Source organism: Stegostoma tigrinum, chromosome 26 (genome assembly GCF_030684315.1).
Source record: "Stegostoma tigrinum isolate sSteTig4 chromosome 26, sSteTig4.hap1, whole genome shotgun sequence".
Classification (NCBI taxonomy): Eukaryota; Metazoa; Chordata; class Chondrichthyes; order Orectolobiformes; family Stegostomatidae; genus Stegostoma; species Stegostoma tigrinum.
The window spans coordinates 22,425,092-22,441,067 of NC_081379.1; the positions used below are offsets into that span (position 1 = coordinate 22,425,092).

Genomic DNA, 15,976 nt, shown 5'->3' on the forward strand with positions numbered 1-15,976 from the left:
CACTTACAATCAGCACCACATCTTTTGTTTCTCAGCTTCTTTTCATGCCCAATCTCCACTCTCTTTGGCCCAGAAGACTAAATTTTCTATTATCCAATCACTCCTGTCTTCCACATTATCAAAGACCATTCTTCTGTCCTTTCCCCTCCCATCCCTTGCTTCAAACCTAATACTTTTCTCTAACTTTTCTCAATTCTAATGAAAGGTCACAGACCTGATAGGTTAACGCTGTTTCTTTCTCTACACATTGTTGCTGTCTAACCAGTAAAGTTTTTGTCTCATGTTTTTTTGTTTTTATTTTACATAATCCTCTGTTGACTCTCACAACGGAATTGTACTTCAGTGGAATGACACCACTTGTTATTAACCATGTTGTTGTGTAATGGAATATGTAGGGTCACTTGGAATTCCACTATATCACCAGAAAATTTGTGGCATTTGACAGATTTTCCATGGGATTACCAAATGTGTGGCAACAAGCAAGATACCAGGCATCCATTGGATCTATTCATAGTTTACATGTTTTAAAATGGGCAGCACAGTGGCTCAGTGGTTAACACTGCAGCCTCACAGCACCAGGGACCGGGGCTCAATTCCAGTTTTGTGTGACAGTTTGTGGAGTTTGCATATTGTCCCCCTGCCTGCACGGATTTGCTCTGGTTTCCTCCCACAGTCTCAAAAAGTATGAACATTAGCTGGATTGGCTATGCTAAATTGCCCATCATGTCCAGGGGTAGGTAGGCTAAGTGGGTTAGTCATGGTAAAAATGTGGGGTTATGGGATAGCATAGGGGGGCAGGATTTGGGTGGGGTACTCTTCAGAGCGTCAATGCAGAGCTGATGGACCAAAAGGCCTCTTTTCACACTCTACGGATTCTAAATTGGCCCGTGTTGCAGCTCTCTCCTGTGTTAGTCCATGATGAATCTGAGGCATAAAGTGTCCAAGGCTGAAGTGAATAGGTTAGATACTGGCAGTGAGATCACAAATGTAGTCAATGCAGACACAATTCCTTCGACAAATCAAATGTAAATGAGCCACTACCTGTATATGTGGATCTTTCTTATCCAATCAGATGACAGTGTCACTGGCTCATCCCTAGTTGCTCTTGAGAAGTCAAGCTGCTTGCTTGAGATGCTTAAGCTCATTTGGTGTGTTGGACCCACAATGTTGTTATGGAAGTGAGCTCCAGTACTTTGACTGAGTGACAATGGAGGAATGGCTATATGTTCCCAAGGCAAGATGGTGAGTGGCTTGGAGGGGAACTGCAGGGGTTGGTGTACCCATGTAACTGTTGTCCATGTCCTTCTAGACTGTAGAAGTACTAGGCAAAGAAGTTGCTTTCTAAGGAGCTCTGGTGATTGTACACATTGCTGTTACTGTGCATCAGTGGTGGAGAGAATGAATACTTGTGGATGTGGTGCAAATCAAGCGGGCTGCTTTGTTTTGGATGGTGTCAAGCTTCTTGAGTGTTGTTCAGCAGGACTCATTCAGGAAAATGGGTAGCATTCCACCACACTCCCCAAATCATGCCTTGCAGATGGTAAAAAAGTTTTGAGGAGTCAGGAGGTGAGTTACTCGTGGCAGGGCTCCTAGCCTCTAACCTCCTCTTTTTGCCTTGTATTAACATCACTTGTCCAGTTTAGCTGATAACCTCCAAGATGTCAATATTTGGGAATTTGGCAATGGTAATGGCATTGAATGTCAAAGGGTATTATAATATTCTCTCTTGTTGGTCTTGGTCACTGCGTGGTACTTGTGTAATGCAAGTGTTACTTGACAGTAGCAAGCTCAAGCCTGGTTGCTGTCCAGATCTTACTGCATATGGACATGAACTGCTCCAGTAACATGTTACTCAAATAATGCTGAACATTGTGTACTGATTAGTGAACATGCCCACTTCTGGTCTTACAGAAGGCAGGTTATTCATGAAGCAATGGAAACTGTTTGGGCCTAGGACACTACGCTGAGGAACTCCTGCAAAGATGTCCTGATGTTGAGATGACTGTTTTCCAACAAGCACATTCATCTTCTTATGTATCAAGTATGACTCCAACCAGTGGAGAATTTCCCCCCCATTCTCAGTGACTCCGTTTTTGCTGGGCCTCTTTGTTGCCACACTTGGTCAAAAGTATCCTTGATGTCAATGGCAGTCGCTTTCACCCAACCTCTGGAATTCAGCTCTTTTGTCCATTTTTGAACAAAGGCTGTAATGAGCTGAGTGGCCCTGGCAGAACTCAACTGAGCATCAATGAGCAGGACATGGTTAAGTGAGTGCTGCCTGATAGCACTGTTGATGACCCCTTTCATCATGATCAAGAGGAGACTGAGGAGGCAGTAATTGGCCCGGTTGGACTGGTCCTGTTTTCTGAGCATAGAACATTCTTGTATAATTTCCACATTGTCAGACTAATGTTGTAGCTGTACTGGAACAGCTAGACTTGGGTCACAACATGCTCTGGGGCACACACCTTCAGTACTACTGCTGGAATAAAGTCAGACCACCTAGCAGCATGCAGAATATTGCAGTATCCAATCTCATTATTCCCTGATGCTGCATGCAGTTAATCAAATGGCTGAAGGTTGGCGTTTATATTACTGGAGATATCTGAGGAGGCTAGGATGGATCATCTGCTCAATGCCTTTGGCTGAAGATTGTTACAAAATGCTTCAGCTTTTTCATTTTGCACTGATGTGCTGGGCTCCTTCATCACTGAGGTCGGGATATTCATGGCACCTCTTCCTACAATGAGTTACACAATTGTACTCCACTATGCATGATTAAATGTGGCAGGACCGCACAGCTCAGTTCTGATCCTATGGTTATGGATTTGCTTAGCTGTTTATCATTTTCTGTTTATGGTGTTTGATACAGAAGCAGTACTATGTTTTATCTTGACACCTCATTTTACAAATATGCTGTCTTGCACTCTTCATTGAGCCAGGGTTGATGATATGGCAGAGTCGGGGATATTCTGTTCTTGAGGTTTCATTTTAAGGTTGAGTGCAATTCTCCTGGTGCTGACGGCCCTCATAGCATACACCAAAGCTACATCTTAAATTGTTAGATCTGCTTGAAAGCTATTTCATTTAGCATTGTGATAGTACCACACAACATGCCGGAGGGTACCTTCAAAATGAAGATGCGACTTCATCTCCACAGAGACTGTGCAGTGGTCACTCCCACTATCACCATCATAGACATCTCCAGCTGGAGCAGATGGGATGGAGGTTGGTGAGGATGAGGTCAGGTATATCTTTCCCTCTTGTTGGTTCCCATTCATCCTGGCACAAACCCAGTCCTGCAGCTATATCCTTCGGGACTTCAAAGCTCAGGCAGTAGCACTAGAGTCAAAGATAATGGGAACTGCAGATGTTGGAGAATCCAAGATAACAAAGTGTGGAGCTGGATGAACACAGCAGGCCAAGCAGCATCTTAGGAGCACAAAAGCTGGCCTTTTGGGCCTAGATCCTTCATCAGAAGAGACGAATGGGGAAAGGATTCTGAAATAAATGGGGAGAGAGGGAGAGGCAGACTGAAGATGGATAGAGGAGAAGATAGGTGGAGAGGAGTGTATGGGTGGGAAGGTAGGGAGGGGATAGGTCAGTCCGGGGAGGACGGACAGGTCAAGGGGGCGGGATGAGGTTAGTAGGTAGGAAATGGAGGTGCGGCTTGAGGTGGGAGGAGGGGATAGGTGAAAGGAAGAACAGGTTAGGCTCGCTGGAATGATCTGGACTGATTTTGGGATGCAGTGGGGGGAGGGGAGATTTTGAAGCTGGTGAAATCCACATTGATGGCATTGGGCTGCAGGGTTCACAAGCGGAATATGAGTTGCTGTTCCTGCAACCTTTGGGTGGCATCATTGTGGCACTGCAGGAGGCCCATGATGGACATGTCGTCTGAGGAATGCGAGGGGGAGTTGAAATGGCTCGTGACTGGGAGGTGCAGTTGTTTATTGCGAACCGAGCGTAGGTGTTCCGCAAAGCAGTCCCCAAGCCTCCGCTTGGTTTCCCCAATGTAGAGGGCGCCACACCGTGTACAGCAGATGCAGTATACCACATTTACAGATGTGCAGGTGAACATCTGCTTGTCATGGAAAGTCATCTTGGGGCCTGGGATAGGGGTGAGGAAGGAGGTGTGGGGGCAGGTGTAGCACTTCCTGCAGTTGCAGGGGAAAGTGTCGGGTGTGGTGAGGTTGGAGGGGAGTGTGGAGCGGACAAGGGAGTTGCGAGAGAGTGGTCTCTCCAGAAGGCAGACAAGGGTGGGGTGGGGTAACCTGTTCTTCCTCTCACCTATCCCCTCCTCCCACCTCAAGCCGCACCTCCATTTCCTACCTACTAACCTCATCCTGCCCCCTTCACCTGTCCGTCCTCCCCGGACTGACCTATCCCCTCCCTACCTCCCCACCCATATGTTCCTCTTCACCTATCTTCTCCTCTATCCTTCTTCAGCCCGCCTCCCCCTCTCTCCCCATTTATTTCAGAATCCTTTCCCCATCCCCCTTTTCTGATGAAGGGTCTAGGCCCGAAAGGTCAGCTTTTGTGCTCTTAAGATGCTGCTTGGCCTGCTGTGTTCATCCAGCTCCACACTTTGTTATCTAGCGGTAGAGTCAAGCACACTTGGTGATAGGCATTCAAGTTCCCCACACAAAGTACATTCTGCATCTTTGCCACCCATTTCAGTCTATCCAAAATGTTTTGAACTTGGAGGAGCACCAGTTAATCAGCTGATGGCTTGGGAGCATTAGGTGCCAAGCAGCAGAAGGTTATAGGCCTGATGACCTGCTGCCTTGAGACTTCATGGGGTCCAGAGTCAATGCTGAAGCCTCCCAACTGCCATATCATTTATGCTGCCTCCTGTTCCACATATTCTCATGTGAGTGGGGCAAGGCATACACAGCAATGGTGATCGTGTTTTCTGTGACACTAAGTTACAATCTGTAAGTGTCATATGTTGCTTGACTAGTCTGTGGGACAGCTCTCTCAACTTGGCTCAAGACCCCAGATGTCACTGAAGAGGACTTTCCCAAGTCGACAGGTCAGAATTTACCTTTTTTTCTTGTTTCTGATGCATCAGTCAATGCTGGGTAGTTCACCAGGTTTCTTTCTTTGGATGACAAAAGCAGTTGGATACATTTCTCTCCTGAGTATCACCTCACTGACCAGGTATCCAGTTACTTCTCCTCCTTCTCTTGCACCAAGTAACACATGGTGAAGGTAATGCGTTGTCTCAAGAAGGGCTATGGCAAAACCCAATGTTTTCTGCTTATAGTCAAGTATTCAGCCTCATTATTCTATATGCATATGTCTCAGAAGTCAAGAGTTGGTCATGCAAGTTTATGGGAGTTTAATGCCTCAAACTCTACTCTATGATGACTAACAAATCACATCGTTTCAACCTCCTCCCAAAGCAATGATGAATTTTATTTCCAATTTCTTTTTAATTTCTTTAACAGATTAAAAGTCAAATCAAATGTAAAATATTGTTATTAATTTCTCATAAATTTTCAAGATGAAATAGCAATTTTATTTCACACTTGAAGAACCCTAAAGCATCACAACAAGGTGTTAGCTTTGATGGATTTTAATAAAGGTCATTGATCTGCAACACTAGCTCTGTTTCTTTCTCCATAGATACCTGTTAAATATACCCAGCATTTTGGTTGTAATTTCAGATTTTCAGAATCTGCAGTCAGGAGATTGTAAGGTGGTGCTTCTTCCTTGGTGTCATTGTACCTTTCAGGTTGCTAAATTTTGTCACCTTGTTCTACCATAAGGGTCCTAAGAAAGGCAAATGGAATCCTGGCATCTATTGCAAAAGGTCTTGGTTATAAAAGTAAAAAAGTGTTGTTACAATTATATAAGGTTTTGGTAAGGCCACATTTGGAATATTGTGTCCAGTTTTGGTCTTCTTACTTGAGGAAAGGATGTCGTGTCACTGGAGGCAGTTCAGAGGAGGTTCACCAGGTTGATTCCAGGGATGAACAGGTTGTTTTTCGAGGAGCAATTGAGTATCTTGAGCTTATAATCATTAGAGTTCTGATGAATGAGGGAGGTTTTCACCGAGGTATATAAAATGCTGAAGGGAATTGATAACGTGGATGTTGAACATTTGTTCGCACTTGTGGGACAGTCTCAAACAAGAGGTCATAGATACAGAATGAGTGGAGGTAGGTACAAAACTGAGATGACGAGAAACTATTTCTCTCAAAGGGTTGTGAGTCTGCAGGACTCATTGCCGCAGAGCAATGGGGGCAAAATCAATCAACAGATTCAAGACAGAAGTAGAGATATCATAGTGTAGAGCTGGAGGAACACAGCAGGTCAGGCAGCATCAAAGGAGGAGGAAAGCTGACGTTTCAGATCAGGACCTTTCTTCAGAAAAAGGGTTTTCTGTAGAAGGATCCCTCTGAAGAAGCGTTCCGACCCAAAACATCAGCTTTCCTGTTCCTCGAATGCTACCTAACACAGCTCCACACTGTGTTATCTCTGACTCCAGCATCAGCAGTTCTTACTATTTCCAAGAAAGAAGTGGGTATGTTTCTAAAGAAAAGAGGGATAAAGGACTATATGGAACTGGTAGGAAAGTGGAGTTGAGACCAAGATAAGATCGGCCACGATCATATTAAATGTGGAGCGAGCTCAAAGGCTCAAATTGCCAACTCATGTTCCTAATTCCTATGTTTCTACACTGTGCTCTCACATAATTTCAATATACCATAATATCATTTTGTAATTTCTCACTCATTGTGAGAATTTATTTCTCACTTACTAGCCTGCATCTCTCACCATGCTTTCCTACACAGGATCACTCTTTTCACTCCACATTGTTTGTTCCATAAAACTCCCCACATTTTTTCACACACCCAATGTAGCATAGTTGAATAGAAAATGGAACACGTGAATCTTTATCACTCAAATTCGATGCAAAATGGGGATGTCCATTTTTTATTCAAAATTACTGTATGTACATAGTAATAGTGGTTCCAGTGTTGAGCAGAGAAGTTCACATTACCATTTACAACAAGGCATGACAAATCAATTCCTCTAATAATGAATTATTCCATGTTAGTTGCCCATGGTAGTTAGAAAATGAATATTCTGCACTCAGACAATATATTGTTTGATATTCATTTGATCTTCTTTGAGAATTAATGTTTTAACAGTAGTTCATTAAATAATATGTCTGCATTGTTTGTCAAGCTCCTTTTCTCTGCTTCCACGTCCTACACATTTTCTCTATTGGCTACCTGGTGTTGGTTTCCTTAGTTGACTAACCATGAAATCCGGAAATCACATTGATCTCAATTTCTTTATTTCCCAATACACCACCTTGGTTCTGACTCCATTTATCTCTGCTTCTCTCAGATAAATCCTCAGGCCAAATTCAGGAGGGAGAGAAATGAGCACACTTGCAGGTGCAGACGCAAGCCATTTTTAAAAAATGCTGCCTTACTCGTCAGCACTTCTTTTATCAGAAAAGTAACAATAATTAACAAGAACGATAAAAAGACAAAAGAGTAGGTCTATGAGCAGTAATTTCTCTCCTGTGCTGTTCGTTACTTTTAGCTGTCAAATTAATTGCCAGAAGTGCTAGCTCAAGCATCCCACGCAGTCTGCCTACACAGCTGAAGTGATAATCTCATTGTAATTAAGGTTTAAAAAACATTTTTCCGTATTTGCTAATGAGAATTGGCAATTTAATCATGGACAAACAACAAAATGCAAACAGTAGATAAAAAGAAAACAGGCAGTAGTTGAGGCTTGATTAAAAATATACAGTAATTGCCTCTACATGGTCCAAATTAACCGAAACCTTACCGACACCATTGCATTATTTTAATTTTTTTTTAAACAATATCCTGTACAGATTTAATTTTCTCACCTGGATTGGTTACACTGAAGTGTCTGTTTCTGTGCTGTACAACCCGATGAGTAAATTACTCTTGAATTTGCAATTGATGGGTATATCGAAATTCTGAACACATCTTGCTAGAAATTACTTTGTTGGTTACCATTCCCTAAGCCAAAGAAATAACATGGGCATTTGAACTTGGGTTACTTGAGACTCAAATTTTCGGAAGGTTTCTTACCTCGTAGGTGAGTTGCTATGTGCTCCTTATTAAGAGAGATCTTCCCAATGACGTCATCATACCTGAAAATTTTAAATAGAAAGCATTTCAGTACATAGTAGGAACTGCAGATGCTGGAGAATCTGAGATAACAAGGTGTAGAGCTGGATGAACACAGCAGGCCCAGCAGCATCAGAGGAGCAGGAAGGCTGACATTTTGGGCCTAGACCCTTCTTCAGAAAAGGGAGTGGGGAAACGGTTTCTGAAATAAGTAGGGAGAGAGGGGGAGGCAGATAGAAGATAGGTGGAGGGGAGTCAGATAGGTCAAAGAGGTGGGGATGGAGCCAGTAAAGGTGAGGAGTTAGGGAGGGGATAGGTCAGTCCAGGGAGGACGGACTGGTCAAGGGGGCGGGATGATGCTAGTAGGTCGGAGATGGGGGTGGGGCTTCAGGTGGGAGGAGGGGATAGGTGGGAGGAAGGACAGATAAGGGAGGTGGACACAAGCTGGACTGGTTTTGGGATGCGGTTGGGGGAGGGAAGATAAATTTTATTGCAAATCAGCAATTGGTCAGTGTTACGCTCCAGACAAATGAACTTATAACATAGTTCTCTCAAAGCAATGAGATGTCTGGGTTTGAATTTGAATTACAGTTGTGCTTCAGTTGGTTCCATGAAGGGGTTAATTTTGGCCTGTTCTCGTTTCCTGTGTCGAGAATTCTTCATTGCTGAAGCGGCTGTCTCAAATCGAATAGATTTTCTTAGAAAATATTTGCTGAAGAGCCTGAAAGTCAAATCATTAATAATCTTGCCCTAAATGACTGTCCCTCTGCAAGAAGTAAGCTCAAATTAGTGACCCAAAATTGCTAGGAACTTTAAGTGTGAAGAGTGATGTGATCTAAATCTGGGCTTTGTAACTCCAGATGAAACTGATTCAACAGTGAAACATTTATTCCAATATTTCACCAGATTACCGTCCAATCCAATGTATAAATCACATGCCTGTTATACTGGGTGTACAGAAGCAGCAAGCCAATGAGTTTGCTTGTTTCAGTACAACAACCATTCTCCAAAAGTCACATATTATCCAAATCTAAACAGAACTGCAACTAAGTTTCTGAATTACGTAATAATTCTGCTGTGACGTTATTGGGAATTCCTTTCTCAGAATTCCTTTCTCAGTTTTCTCTCTGCTATTCCCACATAGCAGAGAGAAAAAGAGACACTGCCAGGCCTTATGTGAATGCTATCAGTAAATTTCCATTCATTGTGAATGGAATTTAGTGGAACAGGGCCTATATTTGTATAACCAGATATCACCTATCATGCAATCAGAGATAATGGGAACTGCAGATGCTGGAGAATCCGAGATAACAAGGTGTACAGCTGGATGAACACAGCAGGCCAAGCAGCATCTAGTTCCTAAGATGCTGCTTGGCTTGCTGTGTTCATCCAGCTCCACACCTTGTTACCACCTATCATGCTCACTTGTTCCATGGGGGAGCCGTGGTTTCTGTAGGAAAGGCTAAAGTCTCCTTGTGGGGTCCTAAGCATCCCGTGTCATCAGCCATAAAAACAACAAACAAATTTTCAAACAGCCCTTTCAGGCCACTTTTTGCACCCATTCACTTTAACACTGGGTGGTTTTGTGCTTGCTACCAACGTGGGCTATCTAGAAACTTCTGTGTAACATTGTTCAGTAGAGATTTTCCGGCAGGAACTACAACTAGTCTGTTCAAAAATCTTCAGACAAAGTGCAAGATGTCACCTTGTTTGAATTACTCAATCTCGACATTGCTGTTACACACACAACTTCAAGCTTTGAAGACGGCAGAACAGGTTAACAAAGCTCATGGGATCTTGCACTTTATAAGTGGAGGCCTGGATCTAAAACATCACGCTAAATGTAGATAAAATATCAGTTCCGTCGTGATCAGAGATAATGGGAACTGCAGATGCTGGAGAATCCAAGATAACAAAGTGTGAAGCTGGATGAACACAGCAGGCCAAGTAGCATCTTAAGATGCTGCTTGGCCTGCTGTGTTCATCCAGCTTCACACTTTGTTATCAGTTCCATCGTATTGTGCTCAATTCTGAGTATTACACTTCAGGAAGAATGTGAAGGCTTTGGAGAGGATGCTTTATTAAAGTGATTCAAGGAATGAGGTATTCCAGCTATGTGGATAGATGGTTAAAAGTGGGTTGTTCTCCTGAGAGTGGAAAAGACCAAGAAGAGATTTGATAGAGCTGGGAAGGATTTTGATGGAATAAGTAAAGGGAAATGATGCAAAGGTTTAAGGGTGAATAAGAAGCAGGTACAGATTACTCAATGAGTGGTTTGTGATCGGAGTGCACTTTGTCATAAGGTCATGAAGATAGATTTAATAGATGCCTTCAAAAGAAGATTAGTTGTATCCTGCAAGGAGAAAACGCTGTATAGTCAAACAGCCTCCTTTTCTCTTGTGTTATAATTCTATGTAATTCTATCCAATCTGCAGTGATCAAGCTGTGCTAACCAGTATCCATTTTGAGGCCACACACTACTTCAAGCTTTAACCTGCAAACTAATATTTATAGCCATTGCATTTCGAAGGTACAGTCCTGTTCACAGGCAAAAATCATCTCACCTCCACCCCGAGCATTATTCCTATTCCCCTTTATGAAGAAAAAATGGAATCAGAAAGCAGGAAATGCCAGGCTAGGTAGCCTAATAGGTAAACCACTAGAATTCATTAAATTTATAATGTGATCAAGCAGAGACAACATGGCTTTGTGCAGGGAAAATCATGTTTAATTAATTTATTTGAGGAAGTAACAAGTAAAATGATTAAAGGGGAAGCTATGGACGTGGGATATTTGAGTTTTCAAGAGTCATTTATAAAGTGCCACATCAAAGATTACTACACAAGGTAAGAGGACATGGTGTGGAGAAAACATGTTAGCATGGATAAAGGGTTGGTTAGCTAACAGGAGGCAGGTTATGGAAATATGAGTTTCTTTTGGGTTGGCAAGCTGTAAATAATAGTGCCACAGGAATTTGTGCTGAGTTCTCAACTATTTATAAGCAATGTCAACAATTCTGATGAAGGAACTGAGTGTATGGTGGCTAAATCTGACAGACACCAAGATTAGAAGGAAAGTACATTAAAAAGAGGAGGCAGAAACCTTGCAAAGGGATATAGTCAGGTTACGTAAATGGGCAATAAAAGATGGCATGTTGGGTATAATGTGGGAAAATGTGAACTTTGCATATAATATAAAGCAATATTCAATTTAAATAAGGGGACTTTGCAGAACTGAGTGGTCAAAGGGGTCTGGTTATCCTGGTACATGAATTGCGAAAGGTTAGTTCTCAGCTACTGCAAGCAGGGAGTTTTGGACTAAAACAGGTGATCTTACCAAAACATGAGATTCTGAAGGGACTTGATTAGGTGGATTCCAGGAGGATGTTTCCTCTTTGGGAGAGAGTAGAATGAGGGAACACCAGCTAAGGGTAAGAGATCTCCTTTTTAAAATGGATTTATTTTTCTCCCAGTGGATCATTAGTAGGTGGATTTCTCATCATATAATCCCAATAGTACAGAAAGAGGCCATTCAGCCCATCGCCAACTCTCCAAAGAGCATCACACCCAAACCCACCCTCATAAGCCTGCATTTTTACCATGACCAACCCACCTAGGCTACAGATCTCTGGACACCATGGGGTAATTTTTAAGCATAGCCAATCCACTTAACTTGCACATCTTTGGACAGTGAGTGGAAACCACAGCACTGGCAGAAACCCACACAGACGCAGACAGAATGTACAAACTCAACACAGACAAGTCTCCAGAGGCTGGAATTGAACCCAGGTCCCTGGCGCTATGAGGCAGCAGTGCTAACCACTGAGCCACAGCAGTTTGGGCCCAGCAGTGGGGAAGGGAGACTAAGGTCCAGAACGGGTGATGGGAAAGCTGGGTCTGGAAAGGGGGTGGGGTTTGTATTCCAGGTCTGTCAAATCCAGATGTAAGCAGTTGTCAGCCCTGGTCATGGTGGGGAGGTTTGTTGGGTGCCAGGGTAAAACAGCCTGTCAGGTCAGAATCTGAGGGCTATAAGGGATCTACAGGTGGGATAATTGGGGCTGTGTGGGGCTCTGGAGTTAAACTCAGGAGTCTTTAATAATATTTAATAGTCTAGCTTTCTCTGAGCAGATAGTTATTTAGCTATGTAGCAAACCCTCTGAATTCTCTGAGGTAAATGGCTATTTTCAGAGAGTTCCAGGTGTGCAGGTATTGTTTAGCAGAATCTTCAAATTCCCAGGCAATTTCTTCAGAGTCTGCTACAACAAGAAATCCACAAGATCCCCATGCACAGCTGCCACCTACACTTCAGTTGCAACTACCTGGCCATCAGAAGATCTGGGCAGAATAATGCCTTAGGATGGCAGACCAGAAACCAGGAACTGAGCATGAAGGAGAGCATTAACATAACTGGAGAGGAAAAAGAGTACCTGCTCAAACAGGTTCCTGGAGTAGAGGGGTGGCGGCAGGATGGGGTTGTTGCTTAGTTGAAGGATAGTACCTGCAGTTCGGAAAAGAGGAAGAATACCAAGCTAAATCAACAGGAGGAGAAAGAGAGAGAGGGGAGAGTTGTTTTCATGAACAATTAAGAAAGTAAATCTGGGGGAGTGAGTTAGCTTCAACTGAGATGAAAACAGAATGCCAGTAACAAGCTGTCAAGAGTTGGAAATAGAAATCTGCATTTATAGTGCATTTTTCACAACTGCAGAGCATCCCAAAACATATTTCAGCCGATGAGATCCTTTTGAAGTATAGTCACTGCTGTACTTTGGAAATATATCAGCCAATTTGCCTTTGCAGTTACTGTTCTAATTTGTTCATGACTAGAACTAGTGAAGAGCGCATGAAGATCTTATCACAGCTGATCAGTCTGGAATACATTATTTAGCTTAGAAAGGGGAAGTTATGATTGCTTACAGCAAAGCAGAATCAATGGTGGAAAATACAGCACACAAGTCAAAATGCAAACTCTACTGTAACTGGATATTAACGCAATCATGAAGGCTCTAGTTTTTACTTTAAACTTAAAATCTAACTCTGATTGTGCCTGTTTTTTATCAGGACAGACCATTATCTTTTCATTACTCCATGCTCAGATTACTTCCTACATTTATAAGGATAAAATGTGAAGTGAGGCCAATACGCTTCACACACAAACATCTCTCCAATCATCCCCTTTCACACACCCACACAACACACCTGCTGTCACTGATGGCTAACTCAGTGTTAGCATTAGACACTACACAAATCGTGACATCTGCAATTAAAATGAAAATAGTCACCAAGGAGATCAGAATGTAAAGATCAGGGGTCAGGAAGAGCTGATCATTTAATTTCTAATAATGAGAAAACTGTCAACTCTGAAGTTTTGTCAGCATTTGTAAGTGATAGATCCCAGCCTACCAGGACAGGCCTTATTATATTTTCTACTTAAAACTAATGCTTTAACTGAGTGCTAAATGTTCAAAAGTTCAAATAACTGAAAATGATTTTTTTAAAACATTATCATGCAGAGATAGTTTGATGTTACACCACTACACCTGATGCATTAAATAATACTTTGAATCTATAAGGCAAATTAACATGAACACCATTACAATTTTTTGAAAACTCATCTTCCGCAGTCCACGCACAGTTTTCAGCACAAGTGTCCACATAAATTCCACTTCCCTTCCCAGCAGTCATTCTCTGAACCTGTATACTTCTAACAAATATCAGAGAAAAGAGAACTGCTATTAGATCTCCTGTAGTCCAAGGTAATTCAAGAAGTAGACACACTAGATATAAAATAAACTCAGCTTGGGTAAATCAAGGTTAATTTATGGTTCACCGTTACTTTTAATATATGAATGCTATAAATTGAGGCAATGGTAAATCCACCACAGCAGAAAAGCTGAGGGCTAAGTGCTACAGGTGATAAATGGGCATTTTACAAAGCAACAGCTAATAATTGTACAGCACTTTAATGTAATAAAATATCTCAACATGTTACACGTAAGCAGTAAAAAACAAAATAAGACATGGAGTCATACAGCCAGAAATTAGGTAAGATGGACAAAGCTTAGTAAACGAGATAGGCCTTAAGGCGAAACTTAAAGGAGAAAGGTGAGAGGAAGAATCAAGAGGTTTAGGAAAGGAATTCCAGAGCTAAGGGTCCAGATAGCTTAAGACATGTTAAACAAAAGTGGAGGAATTAAATCAAGGACATTTAAGAAGCCAAAATTAGGTGATAGCAGATACCCCAAAAGGTTGTGGAACAAGAGGAGGTTATAGAGAGAGGGAGAGCTAAGGCATGGAGAGATTTCAGTTCAAGGACAAGAATTCTAATACCATGACCAGGAGCTAGTGTAGGTCAGTGAGCACAGGGTTAATAGGTGAACTGGCTTGATTTAGAACACAGCGTGCAACAGAGGTCTAGGTAACCTCAAGCTGACAGGAGGTAGAATGTGGGATCTCAGCCAGGAACACATTGAAATAGTCAAATCTAAAGGTAACAAGACAAGAATTTGGATTTCACACAAGATGCGCTGAGGCAGGAGCGATCAGGCAATGATACAGGGATGGAAATAGGGAGTCTGAGAAATGGTACAAGTATGTAGTTGAAAGCTCATCTCAGGATCAAGAATGGCATTAAGATTACAAACTGCCTAGTTTAGTCTTAGAGCTGCTGGGAGAGAGTGAGACAAATGGTAGCCAGGGATTAGATTTGGAACAGAGATTGAAAAAAATGGCTTCCCAATATTGAAAAAGAGGAAAATTTTTACGTATCCAGTTCAGAATGTCAGATATTCAGCCTGATAGTTTACAACTGAAGAATTAAGAGAGGTAGTGTGAAGTAGAGCCAGGCTTCATCGGTGTACAAGTGAAAATGAATGCCCTGCTTTCTGACAATGTTGTCAAGGGTCGGCATGTAGTTGAGAAATAGGAGAATACCAAGGAATGATCTTTGGGCGACACAAATAGTAATGGCACAGGAGCAAGAAGATAAACTACTGCAAGCAATTTCATGGCTTTGATTAATTTGATAGCAATGGAGTAAGGCGAGAGCAGTCCCATCCAATCGGATGACAGCAGAGAGATGTTGGAGGAAGATAATGTGGTCAACCCTATGAAAGGCTACAGTTAGTTTGAGAAGTAAAAGGAGGAGTATTTTATCTTTGTCACCGTCATACAGGATACCACTTGTGACTTTAATAAAAAATGTGGAAGCCTGGTTGGAAGGATTTAGACATGGAGCTCTGAGAAAGATGGCAGAAATTTGCCTGTTGACAACACATTTTAGGACTTTGGAGAAGAAAAGGTAGTTGGAGATAGGGCTGTAGTTGATATAACCGTGAGGTCAAGAATATTCTTTTGAGAAGAAAGGTAATTATGGCAGATTTAAAAGAGAAATAAAGGAAAGTTGAAGGGAGAAAACACTAAATAACATCAGCTAACAAAGTGTGAAGCTGGATGAACCCAGCCGGCCAAGCAGCATCTCAGGAGCACAAAAGCTGACATTTCGGGCCTAGACCCTTAATCAGAGAGGGGGATGGGGAGAGGGCTCTGAAATAAATAGGGAGACAGGGGGAAGCATACCAAAGATGAAGAGAAAAGAAGATAGGTGGAGAGGAGAGCATGGGTGGGGAGATAGGGAGGGGATAGGTCAGTCCAAGGAGGACAGACAGGTCAAGGAGACGGGATGAGGTTAATAGGTAGGAAATGGAGGTGCGGCTTGAGGTGGGAGGAGGGGATAGATGAGAGGAAGAACAGGTTAGGGAGGCGGGGACAAGCTGGGCTGGTTTTCGGATGCAGTGGGGGGAGAGGACGAGCTGGGCTGGTTTTGAAATGCAGTGGGAAAAGGGGAGATTT

General features: G+C 42.5%; 1 protein-coding gene across 4 annotated transcripts in view; it reads right to left on the reverse strand.

Moving 5' to 3' along the window:
- The window catches only part of LOC125464136 (rasGAP-activating-like protein 1), a 250,170-nt gene that overhangs the window by 204,421 nt on the left and 29,773 nt on the right, over positions 1-15,976 (reverse strand). For all 4 annotated transcript variants that reach the window (XM_048556259.2, XM_048556258.2, XM_059655017.1 and 1 more), the window contains one exon: positions 8,091-8,152. In XM_048556259.2, coding sequence (XP_048412216.1) covers positions 8,091-8,152 — 62 coding nt within the window. The remainder of the gene's footprint in view (positions 1-8,090; positions 8,153-15,976) is intronic.